General features: G+C 48.9%; 1 protein-coding gene across 1 annotated transcript in view; it reads right to left on the bottom strand.

Annotated features, from left to right (window-relative positions):
• Window positions 1-1,077: 1,077 nt before the first annotated feature.
• Window positions 1,078-20,470, bottom strand: part of TMC3 (transmembrane channel like 3) — a 95,736-nt gene continuing 76,343 nt past the window's right edge. The window contains exons 19-22 of the mRNA XM_073650842.1: window positions 17,777-17,855; window positions 17,651-17,693; window positions 14,822-15,074; window positions 1,078-2,340 (exon numbers count right to left, since the gene is read on the bottom strand). Of these exons, the coding sequence (XP_073506943.1) occupies window positions 1,488-2,340; window positions 14,822-15,074; window positions 17,651-17,693; window positions 17,777-17,855 (1,228 nt within the window). The 3' untranslated portion in view covers window positions 1,078-1,487. The remainder of the gene's footprint in view (window positions 2,341-14,821; window positions 15,075-17,650; window positions 17,694-17,776; window positions 17,856-20,470) is intronic.

Below are 20,470 nucleotides of genomic sequence, written 5' to 3'. Positions count from 1 at the left end.
CCTCCACACTCTCCTCTCATAAAATAACTACTTTTCTTATGTAATATGACAACCACACTGCCCCCCTTAAGTATTATGTCCACCACACTGTCCCACTTTATGCAATATGACTTCTACATTGTCCTCTTTATGAACACAGCCCCTCTCCATAGTGTGCCCTTGATTTACACTGTCCCCTCCCATATTGTCCCCTTTCCATACTGTGCCCCCTTTCCACATTCCATGCTGCCTCTTCTTCTTACTGTGCCCCCTCTTCACACTATTCCCACATGCTACCCCTTTCTATACTGTGCTTTCACACTTTTTCTCACTCTGTATACTGAACCCCTCATAGTAAAAGTCCTTTGAATCTTCATCTCTAATGAACACTTAACTTCTCCCTGCTAGGACTTCTTGACAGCCTCGGTGGCACTGCAGAGAAATCCGCAGAGCAATGAGGTAACCTCAAAGTGCTGCAGCAAATTTAGCAGCATGATCACACCACTGATTGGTACCTTTGCAACTTCGGAAAAGCAAGTGTGCAAGGAATCTTCCACCCCTCACCCTCCCTTTGCAAAGACCTTGGTTTTCTAGTAGCCCTAGGCACCGGACTCCAGTGCCTAGTGGCAATTAAAGCCCTGTCTCTTATGCACATGTATGCTGGGCTGTGCATGTTCAGTAGAAGGGATTAAGCTACACCTGGCAGTAATTTATCTCAGGAGAACAGAATGATAGGGCAGATTATACATAATTGCCTAATTTTTATTTTCCTGACAACTACCATTGGGGAATGATAATAAGGTCCACACAGATGGTCACGCAATCTTAGTCCCAGATGTGTATGGCTAACTTAACACTAACAGAAGGGGGGGATCAAACAGTTTTCACAGGCCGGCGCAGTGGCGGATTTGTGTCTGAATTTGGAGAGCATCACTGTAGGTGAAGGACTTACACATACTCTAAGCCTGCAAAATGGAAGGAGATTTTTAATGAAGACTTTTAAGAAACTTGCTTCATTTTGCATTTAGGAGGCAAATAATAAAACAAATCTTTGAAAATTGGTAACAATACATAGTAAAATCCATTTTTATTGTCTGCTATAGGTAAATCAAGTTTACTCTCTCTTTTACAAAAATATTGCAGTTTAAAGTACTATACGTTTTACACATAGCTACACTATAAGAACATACAAAATGAATGACTACTCTGTTGCTAATAGGTCCACAAGCTTTAATTCTGGGATGCAAAAATGTTGGGAGACAATATTGTATTTGATATATTGTATGTTGTCCTTATGACAAAGTCAAAAGTAGACCAATGTTCCCAAATCCCCTCTTCCAACAGACATCTGGGCCAATTCATCAAAGCTTTTGTACCAGGCTGGAGTAGCATTTCTGGTGCGGCTGACTTTAAGGTTAGTTTTGCATATGGTGCTCTGGTTAATTTCTTGTTTGGTAGATTAATATTTACTGAGTATGAAAACATATGTAGGTGGTATGAATAGTATTCTAAACATTTGAGCAAATTAATTCATTAAATGCAGATGGGTTTATGTCTGCACTAGCTTTGGACTTCTTTTTAGTTATCTTTCCGCTCGTTTTGATGTATTTGTCCTTATTATGGATGACCTGGATGTATTGGTCAGTGCTGCTGTTTTGCTGGTCACTGCTAGATGCATTAGATACCGAGTCAGACTCTGTAAGGCAATGTTCACGTTTGTGCTTTGATTTTACTTTCCGGTGGCGTTCCACAAAGTGTTCATCAACATCATAGTTCCTCATAGTGATTTTCTTGCGATGATGTGGTGGTTTATCGGAGTCAAACTGAAATCCTCCTTCCCAGGATTTATACTGCATTCGTGCTAACTCTCTGCCTGATAAAATCTGCCTGTCAGTACGGTCTCCAATGTAAAAGCGGGGAGGATGACGGAGATCTGACAATGAACGAGGTCGGTTGGATCTGCGGATTAGATCTCTCTGAAGTTCATCCTCTTCTTCCTCACTAAGGTGTGGTGAGTATGATTTCCTTGGAGTCTGGACAACATATTTCCTGACATTTCTTGGGTACAGCTCCACTATGTCACCAGACTCATCCATTCGGAAGTGTCTTGGAAGCCTAGATGTTGAACGAAGGAGTTTTTTGCGAGACTCGTGCTCATTAACAAGAAAATACCTTGTGTGTGGACGAAGAGACACTACACTTGGGGCACTAGATCCATGATTCTCAGATGTTACATGTTTAATACCTTTTCTGAACAAAGGCTCTGATAAGACATCTTCACTTTTCTTCTTGGGGACTACTGGATTGTAGTTTTTAGTTCTGCAGGCATCATTCGAACTTCCTAGCTTTACACTTGATGGTCTGTGAATGAAACAGAAATTATTTATGAGCATAGTTAGAGTCTTACAACAGTCAGCCATAGCATTTAAACCACCTGACTAATATTGTGTAACACACGGATAAGCAGCCCCATACACAGCCAGGTGAGTGCTCTCACACCTTTGTATCATATACAGCATTAACATTTTCAGCAATGTTTTTTGCAGTGTTCCTCTTCTGTGGAATCAAACAAGACAGACTAACCTTCAATTCCCACCTACATCAGAGAGCTTAGGTGTCCATGACCCTGTCACCTTTTTGTCAGTCGTTCTTTGTTAAGGTCCATTTAGATAAGCTGATAGTAAGGGAATGAGCATTCATAGGAACCATTGTTCCTTATCGACCCATCTAAGCAGATCATTAAACACTCAACGAAAGAGCAAAAATGCTTATGTGACAGGTGCAATTATTTTCCGATTGCTATCGGCAGCACATTTTTGTAGTATCGGCGTCTCTGCCCCCTGACAGGCAGAGACGCCGTCCCCCTTACCACCGCGCTCCCGGCCTTCCTGCTGCTGCCGGCGCGCGCAGCTTCCCGGGTACTGTGCTTAGGGCACGCGCGCTCCCTCCCTCTTAAAGGGGCCTCGTGCGCTGTCCTAAGGAGTACCCGGCTAATGGCCGGAGGACCTCTCATATAAAAGGCACCTCCTCCAAAATGGAGGTGTCCGTACAAGGTTGTAGCTTTGTGTCCTAAACTCTGCTTCAGCCCTCAGGTTCCGCTGCTAGCCTGACTACCAGTCCAGTCCGCCAGCCTGACTACCAGTCCAGTCCGCCAGCCTGACTACCAGTCCAGTCCGCCAGCCTGACTACCAGTCCAGTCCGCCAGCCAGACTACCAGTCCAGTCCGCCAGCCAGACTACCAGTCCAGTCCGCCAGCCTGACTTCCAGTCCAGTCCGCCAGCCTGACTTCCAGTCCAGTCCGCCAGCCTGACTACCAGTCCAGTCCGCCAGCCAAGTGTACTCTCCAGCCCGACGGTCTGCCTACGATCCAAACCCGCCAGTCTGTCTATGGGCCTGGCTTGCCTGCCTACTCGGAGAACGTACCAGTTACCTGCCGTGCCTATCAGCCAGCCTACCTGGAGGCTCCTACCAGTTACCTGCCATGCCTATCAGTCAGCCTACCTGGAGGCTCCTACCAGTTACCTGCCGTGCCTACCCGGAGGCTCCTGCCAGTTAACCATGGGAGTCACCTGCTCTCATACAAGGACAGGCCCAGAGTAGCACCTGGTCCCTCTGCTCGGTCCTTCCCTGGTTCACGGAGTCGATTGAGCCGCCGTGCGACCTTGGTCAGTCTGAGTTGATACCTAGTTACGCCCCTCTGGTCCCTCCTTGCACTGCAGCACAGAGGTTCCACCACCCGGATCCGTAACAGTTTGCACGGGCCATGGAACCCGGTGGCCCCCAGGCTCCTTTGTTGCTGACCTGTACCAGGAGGTTTCTCGTCAGAGATCCCAACAGGAAACCATCCTGACCTACCTGCGGTCTGTCAACTCCCGCCTGGACACGCTGTCTGTCCCACCTGTGCCCGCCTCGACCCAAGCGACACATGCTCCGGCGGCACCGCTGCCTACCAATACCACGGCATCCAGCCTAGCACCCGGCTTTCTGCGCCTCCTCGTTTTGGGGGTGACCCCGTCTTATTTCGGGGTTTTCTGAACCAGTGCATGCTGCACTTTGAACTTCTGGCACATCAGTTTCCATCCGACCGGGCCAAGGTGGCGTTCATCATGTCTCACCTCACCGGGGAAGCATTGGCATGGCTAAACCCTCTATGGGAGAGAGGGGATTCCCTGTTGTACGATCTTCCGGCTTTCCTCACTGCCTTCCGGAGGATCTTTGATGAGCCCGGACGAAAGACTTCTACTGCCTCCTCATTGCTCCGTCTCCACCAAGGGAGTCTCACTGTGGGCCAGTATGCCATACAGTTCCGTACTCTCGCTTCCGAGCTTGACTGGGACAACGAGGCCCTGGTGTCCACCTTCTGGGAGGGTCTTTCCAGTCAGATTAAGGACGAGCTAGCCGGCCGGGACATGCCTACCACCCTGGATGACCTGGTGTCACTAGCTACCCGGATTGACATCCGTTTCCTAGAACGTGCTAAGGAGACTACCCGGGAGAGAAAATTTCCTCATCTTGCTCCTGTTTTTCAGAAACCTGCCTCCCAACCAGCAACTCCCCGGGCACGCTCGCCCGAACCCATGCAGATCGACCAGACCAAGATAGTCAAGTCTCGCCAAGAAACACACCGAGCCGAGGGGAGCTGTTTCTACTGTGGTAGTAAGGAGCACCTGATCCGTTCCTGACCAGTGAAGCCGGGAAACTCCAGTGTCTAGGACCGCTCGGAGAGGTCATCCTAGGCAAGAGCAAATCCTCTCCGTTCTTGACTTTATCTATGTCCATTTCCTGTGGAGAGAACCGCTTCTTTGAAACCGCCCATCTGGATTCCGGAGCCGCTGGGAATCTCATTTCCCTGTCCCTTGTAGAGAAGTATCAGATTCCTACCAAACTTCTGGCTGAACCACTGGCAGTCGCTTCCGTGGATGGAAGACTCCTTCCAGTGACCATCTTGCTCGTCACTGAGCCTGTAACCCTTCAGGTGGAAATGCTGCACTCAGAGAGGATCTTCTTCCATGTGCTTTCTGGACTCTCTCACTCCCTTTTGCTAGGTCTACCCTGGCTACAGAGACATGAACCCGTTCTGAGTTGGCAATCCGGTGAGGTGCTCCGTTGAGGGCAGGATTGCCATGAGACCTGCCTGGTCCCGGTTCCCCCGGCACGACCTCCGTCTACTCCGGCTAATTTACCTGGTCTACCGGCACCTTACTGGTCCTATGCAGATGTCTTCGACAAGAAGGAAGCAGAGACACTGCCACCTCATAGGCCATATGATTGCCCTATCAACCTGGTACCCGGTGCCACTCCACCCCGTGGGCGTATTTACCCATTGTCGTTGGCCGAAACCCGGGCCATGTCGGACTACATCGAAGAAAATCTGGCTAGGGGATTCATCCAGAAATCTACCTCCCCGGCTGGAGCCAGATTCTTCTTCGTAAAAAAGAAAGACGGTTCACTATGCCCCTGTATCGATTATAGAGGACTTAACCAGATTACTATCAAAAACAAATACCCCCTGCTGCTCATCTCTGAGCTGTTCGACTGCCTTAAAGGCGCGAAGATGTTCACGAAGCTCGATCTTCGTGGGGTGTATAACTTGGTCCGGATCCACCAAGGAGGTGAGTGGAAGACGGCATTCAATACCCGGCCACTATGAATACCACGTGAGGCCCTTCGGCCACTGTAATGCTCCAGCCGTCTTCCAAGAATTAGTTAACGACATCTTCGGTGACCTCTTGTAACATACCTGGCGGCGTCCTTGCATAGTGGTCCATCTCCCACTGTGCAAGAGCGCGCACTTGATCTCCAGTCCAGAATGTCTCTCTGGCTTCCCTCCATGCTGTCTGTTTGTGTCTGTTTCTGCTGCTTAAGGGCGGCGCCCGATCACTTCCTGCTTTTTGTACCTGCTGTGGGTCACACCCCTTGTGCGTCCTCAGCCTATTGCTGTCTGTCACCTGGTATATAACCCAGCTGCTCCAATCAATCCCTGCCTGAGCATTGTGTTTCATTCAGTGTGTGCTTGCACTCTGAAGGTGCCAGGTCCCGTTCTGTGTTCTCTTGTCTGCCTATCCTGGAGGCTGTATTTCCAGGCCTGTCTGAACACGCTCCTAGCCTGTTCCTCCCGCCTCTCTGGGGGCTGTATTCCCAGACCCGCTCCTGTATTCCGCTGCAGTGTCGGTCTCCTCCGTACACTCAGTTCCAGTCTGAACTCTCTCCTATCCTTTACCTGTTTTGCCTCTATGTCCGTTCCCTTCCTTTTTCTGCAGAGTCTGAACTCGTACCTAACTCCTGCTTGTTGTCTCTGTACTCCCGTTTGTGAGTTTGTGGTCCACTCGCTACTTCACTGCAAGTACCATGTGGGTATCTGGCTCTGCCTTTCCCTTCCTGTCTGTTCTGTGTGAACAGAGCCCTGTCCCCCCTGCTCTGCCTTGCTCACCGCTCCGGCGGTTCTAGCCTGCTCTGACTCCTTTGCTCACCGCTCCGGCGGTTCTAGCCTGCTCTGACTCCTTTGCTCACCGCTCCGGCGGTTCTAGCCTGCTCTGACTCCTTTGCTCACCGCTCTGGCGGTTCTAGCCCGCTCTGACCCCTTTGCTCACCGCTCCAGGCGGCCTCGTCCTGCTCTACTCTTGCTCACCGCTCCAGGCGGCCTCGTCCTGCTCTACTCTTGCTCACCGCTTCAGGTGGCCTCGTCCTGCTCTGACTCCTTGCTCACTGCTCCGGCAGTCTCGCTCAGCTCTGACCCTTTGCTCACCGCTCCAGGCGGCCTCGTCCTGCTCTACTCTTGCTCACCGCTCCAGGCGGCCTCGTCCTGCTCTACTCTTGCTCACCGCTCCAGGCGGCCTCGTCCTGCTCTACTCTTGCTCACCACTCCAGGCGGCCTCGTCCTGCTCTGACTCCTTGCTCACTGCTCCGGCAGTCTCGCTCAGCTCTGACCCTTTGCTCACCACTCCAGGTGGCCTTGTCCTGCCCTGCTCTCGCTCACCTCTCTGGGCGGCCTCACTCTGCTGTGTTTGTCCGCCACATCTGTGGTTCTGTTCCTGAGTCCCAGTATGTACTGGGTCCTATCCCCCCTGTGTTCCTACCTGCTAGTGCCTCCCTGTCTACACTCTAGCCGTGCTTGCCTGTACCCCCCTGCCTGCATACCTGCCTGCCTGCATACCAGTCGTGCCTGCCTATTCCCACCAGTCTGTGTGCCAGCCTACCAGTCTGTTCCTGTATTCCCCTGTGTGGGTCAACAGCCGTGTCCGGGGTCTGTCCTGGAGTAGCACCTGGTCCCTCTGCTCGGTTCCTCCTTGGTGCACTGTCGTCGTATGCCGTCGTGCGACCCTGGTCGGATCGGGTGAATACCTAGTTACGCCCCTCCAGGCATTCACTCTCCGGCACGGTCCAGTGGAATCACACGCACACGCCGCTCAGCCCGGGCGTGTGCATTAGAGCATGCTCAGGCCATGGTTCCCGTTGATCCCCACGGCCTTCGCTCTCTGAGACGTTTTCCAGCGAATACGTGCATTAAAAATAAATTAATAATTTTTTTTTTTCCCTTAGCTGAGTTCCAGGCGAATTACGCACCCGTCTAGATGGATCTTTCTGCACTCGTTCCTGCGGATCCGCCACGTTACTATGGGGATCCAAGACAGAGTCGTGCATTTGTGGAGCAGTGCATGCTACACTTCAAGTTCTACCCTCTATGTTTTCCCACAGATCGGGCTAAGGTGGGATTCATGATGTCTTACCTAGCGGGTGATGCCTTGAATTGGATCACCCCCCTATGGGACGCACAGGATCCTATCGTCCTGGACATAATGGCCTTCCTGGTGGCCTTTCTAATGGTCTTCGATGATCCTAACCCGGAGGCTCCTGCTGAAGCTTCACTTCCCAATATCCCGGAGCAGCCTCGATGGGTAATGTGTGTGGGTAGCGCAATAGTCCTCCAGCCCAATGAGACTACTGCCCACCCAGAGTCCTCACAGGGTGACTACGCTCTCCGGAATACTTCTCCCAACCTCAAGAGGCAGTCCAGACGTGCTAGACGTAGAGGCAAGCCGTCACGCCAGGGTCTGTCCTCCCTGAGACCTCCTGACCCCAACCTTGAAGTCCCTACTGAAGCTTCATCTCCCTGTATCCCGGAGAAGCCCCAACGGGTAATGTGCGTGGGTAGTGCACCAGTTTTCCTGCCCGACGAGACTACTGCCCATCCAGACTCCACACAGGAGAACTTCCTGCACCCGGCATCAGATGCTTCACCCACTTTAACCGGTGTGCATGTCCAAGGATGCTCCGAAGCTGTGATAACCTCAGAGTCTGTGCACCTCTACTACCTGGCGGAGGACCCCCTGTTGCCTCCTGAATACTCCGGGATACCACTCGATGACAAATGGAGAGAGACTTCTCTACACCCGGTACTCGATACTTTGTCCGCTCCGTCCTGTGAGCCTGACAATGGGTACCCCAAAGTGTTAGTTACCCCCGAGTCTCTACACCCCTCCGACCAGGCGGAGGACCTCCAGTTGTCTCCAGAACCCTTCGGGGTGCTACCTGGTAGCAAAAGGACAGAGACTCTCCTATACTCTGTACCTGATACCTCGCTCGCTTCGTCCAGTGAGTCCAACCTAGTGTACTCCGAAGCAGAGGTTACTTCCGAGTCTCTACACCCCTCCGACCAGGCGGAGGACCTCCAGTTGTCTCCAGAACCCTTCGGGGTGCCACCTGGTGGTGAATGGACAGAGACTTTCCTATATCCTGGATCTGATACCTCGCTTGCTTCGTCCAGTGAGTCCGACCTAGTGTACTCTGAAGCAGAGGTTACCCATGAGTCTCTACACCCCTCTGACCAGGCGGAGGACCTCCAGTTGTCTCCAGAACCCTTCGGGGTGCCACCTGGTGGTGAATGGACAGAGACTTTCCAATACTCGGTACCCGATACCTCGCCTGCTTCGTCCAGTGAGTCCGACCTAGTGTACTCTGAAGCAGATGTTTTCTCCAAGCCTCTGCACTCTTCTGACCCGGCGGAGGACCTCCAGTTGTTTCCAGAATCCTCCGGGGTACCACCAGATAACAAAGAGACAGCGACTTTTCCTCATCCTGTACCTGATAACCCGTCTATTTCTTCCTGTGAGTTTGACAAGATGTACCTCGAAGCAGAGATTACCCCCAAGTCTCTGCTCCCCTCCAACCCGGTGGAGGACTTCCAGTTGTCTCCTGTACCCTCTGGAGTGCCACGTGAAAATATGTGGAGAGAGACTTCCTTGTGTGCTGTTCCTGGTACTCCACCCGTTTCGTCTGTTGCTGAGGATGGCTGGATAGGAGGTAGCATTCTAGCTAACCAGATGAGATCAGTTTTTCCTGTGGACAGTGGAAGTGATCTCCTTGAAGTGAAGGATTGGCGCTCGAATTCCCTGCGGAAGATTCTGGCAGGCCTGAAGAAGAGGGGGCGTAAGGGGGGGGGGGTACTGTAACATACCTGGCGGTGTCCTTGCATAGTGGTCCATCTCCCACTGTGCAAGAGCGCGCAGTTGATCTCCAGTCCAGAATGTCTCTCTGGCTTCCCTCCATGCTGTCTGTTTGTGTCTGTTTCTGCTGCTTAAGGGCGGCGCCCGATCACTTTCTGCTTTTTGTACCTGCTGTGGGTCACACCCCTTGTGCGTCCTCAGCCTATTGCTGTCTGTCACCTGGTATATAATCCAGCTGCTCCAATCAATCCCTGCCTGAGCATTGTGTTTCATTCAGTGTGTGCTTGCACTCTGAAGGTGCCAGGTCCCGTTCTGTGTTCTCTTGTCTGCCTATCCTGGAGGCTGTATTTCCAGGCCTGTCTGAACACGCTCCTAGCCTGTTCCTCCCGCCTCTCTGGGGGCTGTATTCCCAGACCCGCTCCTGTATTCCGCTGCAGTGTCGGTCTCCTCCGTACACTCAGTTCCAGTCTGAACTCTCTCCTATCCTTTACCTGTTTTGCCTCTATGTCCGTTCCCTTCCTTTTTCTGCAGAGTCTGAACTCGTACCTAACTCCTGCTTGTTGTCTCTGTACTCCCGTTTGTGAGTTTGTGGTCCACTCGCTACTTCACTGCAAGTACCCTGTGGGTATCTGGCTCTGCCTTTCCCTTCCTGTCTGTTCTGTGTGAACAGAGCCCTGTCCCCCCTGCTCTGCCTTGCTCACCGCTCCGGCGGTTCTAGCCTGCTCTGACTCCTTTGCTCACCGCTCCGGCGGTTCTAGCCTGCTCTGACTCCTTTGCTCACCGCTCCGGCGGTTCTAGCCTGCTCTGACTCCTTTGCTCACCGCTCCGGCGGTTCTAGCCTGCTCTGACTCCTTTGCTCACCGCTCTGGTGGTTCTAGCCCGCTCTGACCCCTTTGCTCACCACTCCAGGCGGCCTCGTCCTGCTCTACTCTTGCTCACCGCTCCAGGCGGCCTCGTCCTGCTCTACTCTTGCTCACCGCTCCAGGCGGCCTCGTCCTGCTCTGCTCTTGCTCACCACTCCAGGCGGCCTCGTCCTGCTCTGACTCCTTGCTCACTGCTCCGGCAGTCTCGCTCAGCTCTGACCCTTTGCTCACCGCTCCAGGTGGCCTTGTCCTGCCCTGCTCTTGCTCACCTCTCTGGGCGGCCTCACTCTGCTGTGTTTGTCTGCCACATCTGTGGTTCTGTTCCTGAGTCCCAGTGTGTACTGGGTCCTATCCCCCCTGTGTTCCTACCTGCTAGTGCCTCCCTGTCTGCACTCTAGCCGTGCTTGCCTGTACCCCCCTGCCTGCATACCCGCCTGCCTGCATACCAGTCGTGCCTGCCTATTCCCACCAGTCTGTGTGCCAGCCTACCAGTCTGTTCCTGTATTCCCCTGTGTGGGTCAACAGCCGTGTCCGTGGTCTGTCCTGGAGTAGCACCTGGTCCCTCTGCTCGGTTCCTCCTTGGTGCACTGGCGTCGTATGCCGTCGTGCGACCTTGGTCGGATCGGGTGAATACCTAGTTACGCCCCTCCAGGCATTCACTCTCCGGCACGGTCCAGTGGAATCACACGCACACGCCGCTCATCCCGGGCGTTTGCATTACACCTCTTATATTCTTGCGTGGTGGTGTACCTGGACAACATCTTTGTCTTCTCTCCGGATCTTCCCACACACCGGAGGGATGTTCGTCAGGTCCTGCTTAGGCTCAGGCAGAATCACCTATACGCAAAATTTGAGAAATGCCTCTTCGAGCAGACCTCTCTTCCGTTCCTGGGCTATATTATCTCTAAGACTGGTCTACGGATGGACCCTGAGAAGGTCTCTGCCATCTTAAAGTGGCCCCGCCCAGAGGGGTTGAATGCGATTCAGCGATTCCTGGGCTTCGCCAACTATTACCGTCTCTTCATCCCACATTTCTCTTCCCGGACTGCTCCCATCTCTGCGCTCACCTGTAAGGGAGCACATCTTAAAGAATGGCTGTCCGAAGCGGAGGAGGCTTTCCTCTCCTTAAAATAAGCCTTCTCTTCTGCCCCAGTGCTGCACCGTCCGGATTGCAACAAACAGTTCTTTCTGGAGGTTGATGCTTCCTCTTCCGAAGCCGGAGCGGTGCTCACCCAGAAGTCTCCGTCCGGGAGAATGGTAACCTGCGGCTTCTTCTCCAAGCTCTTCTCCTCGTCCGAGCGCAACTACTCCATAGGAGACCGAGAACAGCTAGCCATCAAATTGGCGCTGGAGGAGTGGCGTTACCTGCTTGAGGAGGCTCTGCACCCGGTGGTCATCTACCCTGACCACAAAAACCTGGCATATATACAGAATGCGTAAAGACTCAATCCGCGTCAGGCCCGGTGGTCTTTGTTCTTCGCCCGCTTCAACTTTACCCTACATTACTGCCCTGCGGACAAGAACGTTAAAGCCGACGCCTTGTCCTGATCCTTCCTGTCTTCCGATCAAGAGGAGGAGCCTATGCATATCATCGATCCCTCCAAAGTGATGAATGTGGCCCCCTTGGACCTGTCTCGTCTCCCACCTGGTAAGACGTTTGTAGTGGTTCTGGATCATAAGAAGGTTCTTCACTGGGGTCATTCATCTAAACTAGCCTGCCATGCTGGCCAGAAGAAGACCTTTCTGCTCATTACCCGGCATTACTGGTGGCCTACCCTGCCCAAGGATGTGGCAGACTTCGTCACGGCCTGTTCGTCCTGTGCCCGCAACAAGGTTCCCAGACATCTTCCAGCCGGCCGTCTCCTGCCTCTTCCCGTACCTGCTGCCCCATGGCAACACATTGCTATGGACTTTATCACTGATCTCCCTGTTTCTGCCGGTTGTACTGTCATTTGGGTGGTGGCTGACCGCTTTTCTAAAATGGCCCACTTCATCCCTTTGCCTGGTCTCCCATCTGCATCTGTGCTGGCTAAGGACTTCATCCATCACATCTTTCGTCTCCACGGCCTACCCCTCCACATTGTGTCTGATCGCGGGGTCCAGTTTACTTTTCGTTTCTGGAGAGCTACGTGTAAGCTGCTGGATGCCACCCTGGATTTCTCCTCTGCTTACCATCCACAGTCCAATGGCCAAGTGGAATGTATCAACCAGATCCTTACCAGCTACCTCCGGCACTTCGTCAACGCTCGCCATACCGATTGGGTAGAGCTCCTACCATTGGCCGAGTTCTCCTATAACAACCATGAGAGCGAATCTTCTTCCAAGTCCCCGTTCTTTGTGGTCTATGGTCAACATCCCCGGATTCCATTTCCCATCTCCGCTTCAGTGTACAACCCTGCCGCAGAGTCTCTGATCAGCGAATTTTCCACCATTTGGGAGGACACTAGATCCGCAGTACTTCAATCCTCCGAGCGGATGAAGAATCATGCTGATAAGAGACGCCTGGACCCACCTCAATTCCATCCGGGAGACAAGGTTTGGCTCTCCTCCAAACATGTTCGTCTCAAAATACCCTCCTATAAGTTGGGTCCATGGTTCATCGGTCCATTTGAAGTCCTCAAGCAAAGCAACCCAGTAGTCTACAAGTTAAAACTACCGGCCACCTTACAGATTCCCAACTCCTTCCACTTATCTCTCCTCAAACCAGTTGTGCTTAATTCTTTTTCCGACAATCCAGGTACCTCCCCAGCTCCGGCCTCCGCTGAGGACGTCTATGAGGTAGACAACATTCTGGCCACCAAGAGGGTAAGAGGAAAAACATTTTTTCTGGTGGATTGGAAGGAGTTTGGCCCAGAGGAGAGAACTTGGGAACCCAGGGAGAACATCCACGCCCCGCTTCTCCTTAAAAAAATTCTTTCCGGCCTAAAAAAGAGGGGGCGTAAAGGGGGGGTACTGTAGTATCGGCGTCTCTGCCCCCTGACACGCAGAGACGCCGTCCCCCTTACCGCCGTGCTCCCGGCGTCTTCCGGCCTCCCAGCTGCTGCTTCCCGGGCGCTGTGCTTAGGGCGCGCGCGCTCCCTCCCTCTTAAAGGGGCCGGCGCCGTCCTAAGGAGTCCCTGGCCAATGGCTGGATGACCTCTCAGCCTGACTACCAGTCCAGTCCGCCAGCCTGACTACCAGTCCAGTCCGCAAGCCTGACTACCAGTCCAGTCTGCCAGCCTGACTACCAGTCCAGTCTGCCAGCCTGACTACCAGTCCAGTCCGCCAGACTGACTACCAGTCCAGTCCGCCAGCCTGACTACCTGTCTCCGCCAGCCAAGTGTACTCTCCAGCCCGACGGTCTGCCTACGATCCAAACCCGCCAGTCTGTCTATGGGCCTGGCTTGTCTGCCTACCAGGAGAATGTACTAGTTACCTGCCATGCCTATCAGCCAGACTACCAGGAGGCTCCTACCAGTTACCTGCCGTGCCTACCCAGAGGCTCCTGCCAGTTACCCATGGGAGTCACCTGCTCTCATACAAGGACAGGCCCAGAGTAGCACCTGGTCCCTCTGCTCGGTCCTTCCCTGGTTCACGGAGTCGATTGAGCCGCCGTGCGACCTTGGTCAGTCCGAGTTGATACCTAGTTACGCCCCTCTGGTCCCTCCTTGCATCGCAGCACAGAGGTTCCACCACCCAGATCCGTAACAATTGTCCTGTGTAAACAGGTGATGTGCTGCCGATAACATAATGTTTTATTCTCAAAGAATGGTTGTTGAATGCACATAGAACTGTGGTTGGCTTGTCTGAACTAGCCATTAAATGAATGCTGATTGACTTGCATGTAGCCGATCGGTGGTTGATTACTGGCTCCGTTCGTGTGATGTAAACTTACGCCTTAGGCTACTTTTGGCAGATATTACCTGTGCATGCCAAGAACACACCATAAGACCTGATTTTTTTTTTCAGTTTTAAGATTAAAAAAAGACACAAGTCCATTGAGTTAAACTTCTAACCCAACATGTTGATCCAGAGGAAGGCAATAACCCCATGAGTCAGATGTTAATTGCCCCATATTAGAGGGAACATTCCTTCCCAACTACATACATGGCATCTGCCTAGTTTCCCTGATCAACATTCTATCTCCAAAATGTAGTACCCATAATCTGTAATATTATACTCATCAATAAAGATAATCAGGCCTTGAATGCACTTATCTATTGGAGATGCTCTAATCTAGTCACTTAGACATCACAACTTGGCTGTTGTCAGAGTCACTCAGATACTTACATTTGCCCATTGTAACTCGATAAACAATGTTATTCATTTCACTTGTCAGTGGTTAATTGTTTTGGCTGATGTATGATTTATGGTGAGCTGGACTATCTTCGTAACAAGAGTCAGAAATGTCAGTAAATCTAAGAATGCAATTATAGTGGGGATGCGAAAATGAATACATTTAGTCTTTAGTGATATTTAACGATATGTACTAGGTTAATAAACTTTTCTATAGAACACATTTACAGATTATCGCATTAATCTATAGTGTACACATACCTGCTTGAGGTGTTCTCTGCTTGCTGTTGTTTTACTCTGGACACAGAAGGGCTCAGGTTTACATTGGGGATTTGGGGGACTAACACGCGGGGAGCAGATTGACTTATAGTCTGTATTCGACTGTGTTTGCTCCCAGGGGATTCAAAGTTCACCACACTTCCATTCTTCCTTGGAGTTGAAGATGACTCTTGGCTGATTATGTCACTGTCTTGTTCTCGCTTTTTATCTACTCCATCTTTCTTCTGAAACCGGGCTGGGAACACAAAACATAGCAATTACATAGTAAGGACATTCCAAAAAAAACTTATTGAATATAAGAATCAAAATACAATTGGACTGGGTTTTGATGAAAGTGGGAAATTATTTAATCTACTTATGACAAATTATGGAACTCGACAGGCAAAAAGGAAAATTGTATCAAATCATGCAACCCCTTTATAAGTTAGTGGTGCCACCCTGGTGCCATTTCCAATCATGAGAATGATCTGAAGCAAAGTCATCTCATTTATTTAGTCCTAAAGCTGAGCAAATCGATTTTCAGGACCGTGGTTTAGTTACCAGATAGGTACTCTGTGGCCACTGGACATAAGCCCTGTGAACCCTTTCCTATGTGCCGCCATCTGCGGCTCCTCTTGATTAGCCAGCCTGGTGCAATGTTGTGTGTGACGGCGCTCCAGACTGACTAATCAAAAGAGGAGCCACAGATGACGGCAGGTAAGAGGCGGATCGCAGTGCTCCTGTCCAGTGGCCACAGAGTACTGACATGGTCTTTGGATCAGGGTCCTGCGGATTTATTTAGTCATTTCTTTTCATTATCAATGTTCCATAGCAGATGCTATTACTAATGCTTTGTCTCTTATTTGAGGTGTTTGGGTGGCCTGTATTGTAGCTCAGCTAGCTCTTTCTTTATGAAAAAAAAAGTTGCAGCAATCCCTGCTATATGGATCTGTGCCTGTTTTCCCCCTAAAATTTTACCCATTTCTAACTTTAAATTTAGGCCCAGTAATATTTTGATATTAAGTCCAGGAAGAGACCAGCACTTGCTTCATTCATAAAAAAGGTTGATTAGCCTGCACATGTGCACGTATAATTTTTTTTTTATATATACATTGTTGTGTGTTATATTTGTAAATTCCATTGTGTGTCTTTTTCATTGTTTTTTTATCCGTACACACGTCCAGGCTAATCAATCAGCCAGACTGAGACGGCATATAGTTGTATGGTCTCGGGTGAACATTTAGGCAGTGACTAAGGACCACAAAGGTCAGAAACGCGTTGCCTTATCTTTTTATGGTTTTCAACTATGTCTCATGGAGTAATGCTGTGTGAATTATTCCTGATTTTAACTTTATTGCAATAAAAGCCTTTTTTGTGGATGAAGCGAGGGCTGGTCTCTTCCTGGACTTTCTGCTTTGAGCTTTTTATGACCGTGCACTAAGCAGGTGAGCTGAACTACGACTTTTTTCTCAATATTTTGATAGGATTTTGATTCAATAATAGTATTAATTCTGAGCAAACTAGTCTGCCATAATTCTACTTTTAATTAAAACTGAAAAATTGCAATTTCTGTGGCCTTCTTGTGTAATTTAAATAGTAAGTGTCCACCTGCCTCATTTTTTAACTTTATTAAATTGCTTAAAACATATTAAAACTATGTGTATATTTAAATAAAGCTGATATGCAGTACCCAAGAGAGGCCAATAAACTGTGTTGTGAAGGCGTGATGATCTACTCTGTCACACTGTTTACATCTGCCCCTGCTGGTGCTGTTAGCAGCTGATCGGTGGGCGTGCCGGGTGTCGGCCCACTACAATCTTATATTGAGGATTTATCATTTCAGGATTTATACTGAATTGTAAAGCGCTGCGGCACTACATAGATAAAGATTATTATCATGACGATATGTCATTAATATTGGGGGTGTTGAAAACCATTTTAATATAAGGCTTCAGAAAAGAGGAGGATGTTGCATATGTAGTGATTGAGGGTGGAGGAATGTGTGCTCAGTATATCTTTATATCTGGTTTCAGAAAACCCCTGTTCAGCGCTAAGTCACTGCCGATACTCTCGGTGTCTGTTACTGTCTGTAGTGCTGACTTCATGTCGCAGCACTGCAGCCAATGACTGAACTCAGCGGTTCTGCCCGAGTTGATGACCCAAGTGGCTCCGACCCTCTGTGCTCAGCAATTGGCTACAGCGCTGTCAATATTTTCCGAATCCAGAAAATCCCTTCAAAATGTATAAACCGATTGTGGTTAAAATCTTTATTGTTTAATGTAATAAGCTAGTGATGTGAACATTTTGCTGTCAATCATATCATGTCAGTGCAGATGTGGAAGAGAAGATCCAGCTTCCGATCCAGGTATATATAAAACAAATTCTATTATTGCAAAATGTTAAAAATATTTGACAAGAAGATGAACAATTGCACATAAACAATCTGAGGTGTGAGGGGAAGACTTGATTCAAACCAAGTTTAAGAGCACATGTAGCACTCGAAACGTGTGATGAGATCCCCAAGTCCACCCCTCACACCTTAGATTGTTGGTGTGCAATTGTTCATCTTCTTGTCAAATATTTTTAACATTTTGCAATAAAGGAATTCGTTTATATATACCTGGATCGGAAGCTGGATCTTTCCTTCTTCTCCTGCATATACTGGGTGTTGAGCAGTGGCGTCAATCATGGGCTTCCGTGCCGATTGTTCCTCAAAGGGGTGAGCTGGTCTTTTTTCTTCTACAGTGTAAATGTGGCACAATTTTTGGAGAAAAAAAATGAATTACATTGGTAATTAGTACTATTAGCAACATCAATATTTTTTAAACCCACCTACAGCCATTTGAAACACTTTTTTCTTGTCTTCAGTCCTTTCCTGTAACAAAAATATGTGGTGACATAGAGGTACAGTACAGTACATGTCATCATGGCTCAGGCTACTCACTGGAATCTACTTACAGTCTGGATCTGTGCTCTTAGCTGATTATTGGTGAATTTTAATGACCTTGCAATACTCTGAAGGTAATAAATCAACATGCTGTGAAAGAAAAAAAATACACAAACAAAAAATACAATTATTCATAATGAATGCACTTAAAGGGGTAAGAAATCATGTATGAGAGGGTGAAACGACAATAGTAGCATGTACCAGGCCAAAGAGATCAAATCAGTGCAATATGTAAGCTAATACCAATAAGATTGAATCTATACTTTAATTCTAACGACTCGTGCAAACAACTGTATTTTCGGTCCAAGTGCTATCCGTTAAAAATACAGATTGCACTAGGACGTGCAATTTTTTTCACTGGCCGAATCGGTGTGTGAAAAAAAACACAGCATGCACTAGTTTCCTTCGTAAGTCGGATGAGACGTACCCATTCAAGTCTATGTGTGTAAGAAAAAAAATAGATGCCACAGTAAAGCATTCGATTTTTATGGATACATTGCAATTTTGTAACAAAGGAAACTGTAAATGGTCTTTAAAATGATTAATAGCTACTGCTGTAAAAAAACAGATTGCACACGAATGACGTGAGAATGAAGTGAGAAAAAAAAATTGTCCTACTTCCCTGGATGAAATTCCAAACAATTTTTTTAAACGGTCCTGTAAACCTACCCAAAGTCTTCAAAACTCACTAATTGTGGGGTTATTTTCGTGACCTTCATTAGGGTAGGGTCACACGACCATTTTCTACACATCCAAGAAAAACGGTCCTATTATTCTGATCAGACTGGCATCAGTTTTTGTTGGACATGAAGAAAAAAATAAAGATTCTCCACCTTCTCCATTCTGTCAGTCCAAGACTTGCATTGTTGATTTTGATCCGACACTCGGATCAAAATCGGACATGTATCTGATTTTTTCCATGGAACACTTGGTCCAAGGAAAAAAATCGGACTTATGCACAGCCCCATATAATATCATACAAAAAAGAAAAAGGTTCTCCAGAGATGGCAAACAATTAAAAATCCGTCTTTATTGTAGAAATATAAAAATATGAATGCACCGGTTCACAGGGAATATCCAAAAACACATAAACGCGTTTCAGTGAGATGTTTTGACCACGATTAATGTAGATCTAAATGTGGGGAACAGAGCGCACAAGAGAGTGATACCCTATGGAGGGAGAGTAGGAGACTGCTGGTTACACTCACCTGATGGAGTTGTGACAGGCACAACTCCTATGAAGGCATGAAGAAAAACAGCTGCTGCAGCCCCGTGGCTGGAAGATAAATCCTCCAGGAGATATTGGATCCAGTTGGATAAACACGTAGGTGGGCTGCGCTGCTGAAGTGAATCAATTCTTCAGAGATGAAGGGGAGGGACGTTCAACTTGCAATTTCAAATAAATTAAAGTTGGGAAAAAAAAAAAAAGGGACCATCCTTAATACTGATAAATTGTAAACAGTTGAATGATTGCAATCATTCAACTGTTTACAATTTATCAGTATTAAGGATGGTCCCTTTTTTTTTTTTTTCCCCAACTTTAATTTATTTGAAATTGAAAGTTGAGCGTCCCTCCCCTTCCTAATTTTGCTATTGGTTTAAGTGTTCTTGTGGGTATTCCCTATGTAACTGGCATCCATTTTGGGCCTTTAAAAAACCCATCCATTCTCATGCTGTACACATTTGTTTTTTTTTCCTTGAAAAAGATGCCGGTACGGTGTTGAAACATGTTGTTAATAAAAAGCCTTTTTCATCATCAATCATCATCTCTGAAGAATTGATTCACTTCAGCAGCGTTGACCACGATTAAGGCATCTCGCTGAAATGCGTTGGTTTCTGTATTTTTGGATATTCCCTGTGAACCGGTGCATTCATATTTTAATATTTCTACAATAAAGACGGAGTTTTGTTTGCCATCACTGGAGAACTTCTTTCTTTTTTTGTATTTATCTTCACGTCCAAGACTAGGATGGCTCCTTGCGACACTTCATACCTGCTGGCGATATCTCCAATGTGCTGAGCTGACATTCCTTCCCTACTCCCCTCTGTTTATAGAATATCATAGGTACTAGTGCTATCTGTGAAAACCATGGCTAGCACTCGTCCAAGAAAATTGGTCGTGTGCACGAGCTCTTGGTGTTTGGGACAGGGTAGTCTGCTTGCTTTCCCAACGAATGCAGAGGAGAAAGGAAAGCGCGCGGTGGATGCTGGGCTGTGACGTGCGGTGAAACCCTGCCCACAGCCCATCAATCAGGGGAGAGTGTGTCACTGGGTCACGCCCGGCTGCAGCCGGAACTTGAGGTGACATCAGCAGATGTCAGCGAAGGCTGCAGCCGGGTCACGTGATGCCTAGTGAGTGGTCAGCGACAGCGCCACTCACAGGCAACAAAAACAATGGAAGGTAATTACAAAAAATCTTCTTTCCACTGTTTAAATAGATGGGGCATTATGTAGAGTAGCGGACAACCTCTTTAATGTCTCAAGGAACTTAAATGGAACCTGTCGTCAGGATAATATATTCCTAACAAAAGACATTTGTACAAATGTGACGCCCAGCTGCGCTTGGTATCACAGATCCTAGAAGGGTGTATTGATGGATTCCTCCACAAGAGGCCCCCATAACCATTCACACATCTCCACCTTCCACCTCAGACCACCAGAGGGAGCCCGTTAGGGATAGATAAATAGGGAAGGTGGAGCCAGGC

The sequence above is a fragment of the Phyllobates terribilis genome, unplaced genomic scaffold, assembly GCF_046119375.1.
Source record: "Phyllobates terribilis strain yellow unplaced genomic scaffold, ASM4611937v1 Scaffold_11__3_contigs__length_659146591, whole genome shotgun sequence".
Taxonomy (NCBI): domain Eukaryota; kingdom Metazoa; phylum Chordata; class Amphibia; order Anura; family Dendrobatidae; genus Phyllobates; species Phyllobates terribilis.
The sequence above is the reverse complement of the archived record's forward strand: the minus strand, read 5'-3'. Positions and strand labels throughout refer to the sequence as shown.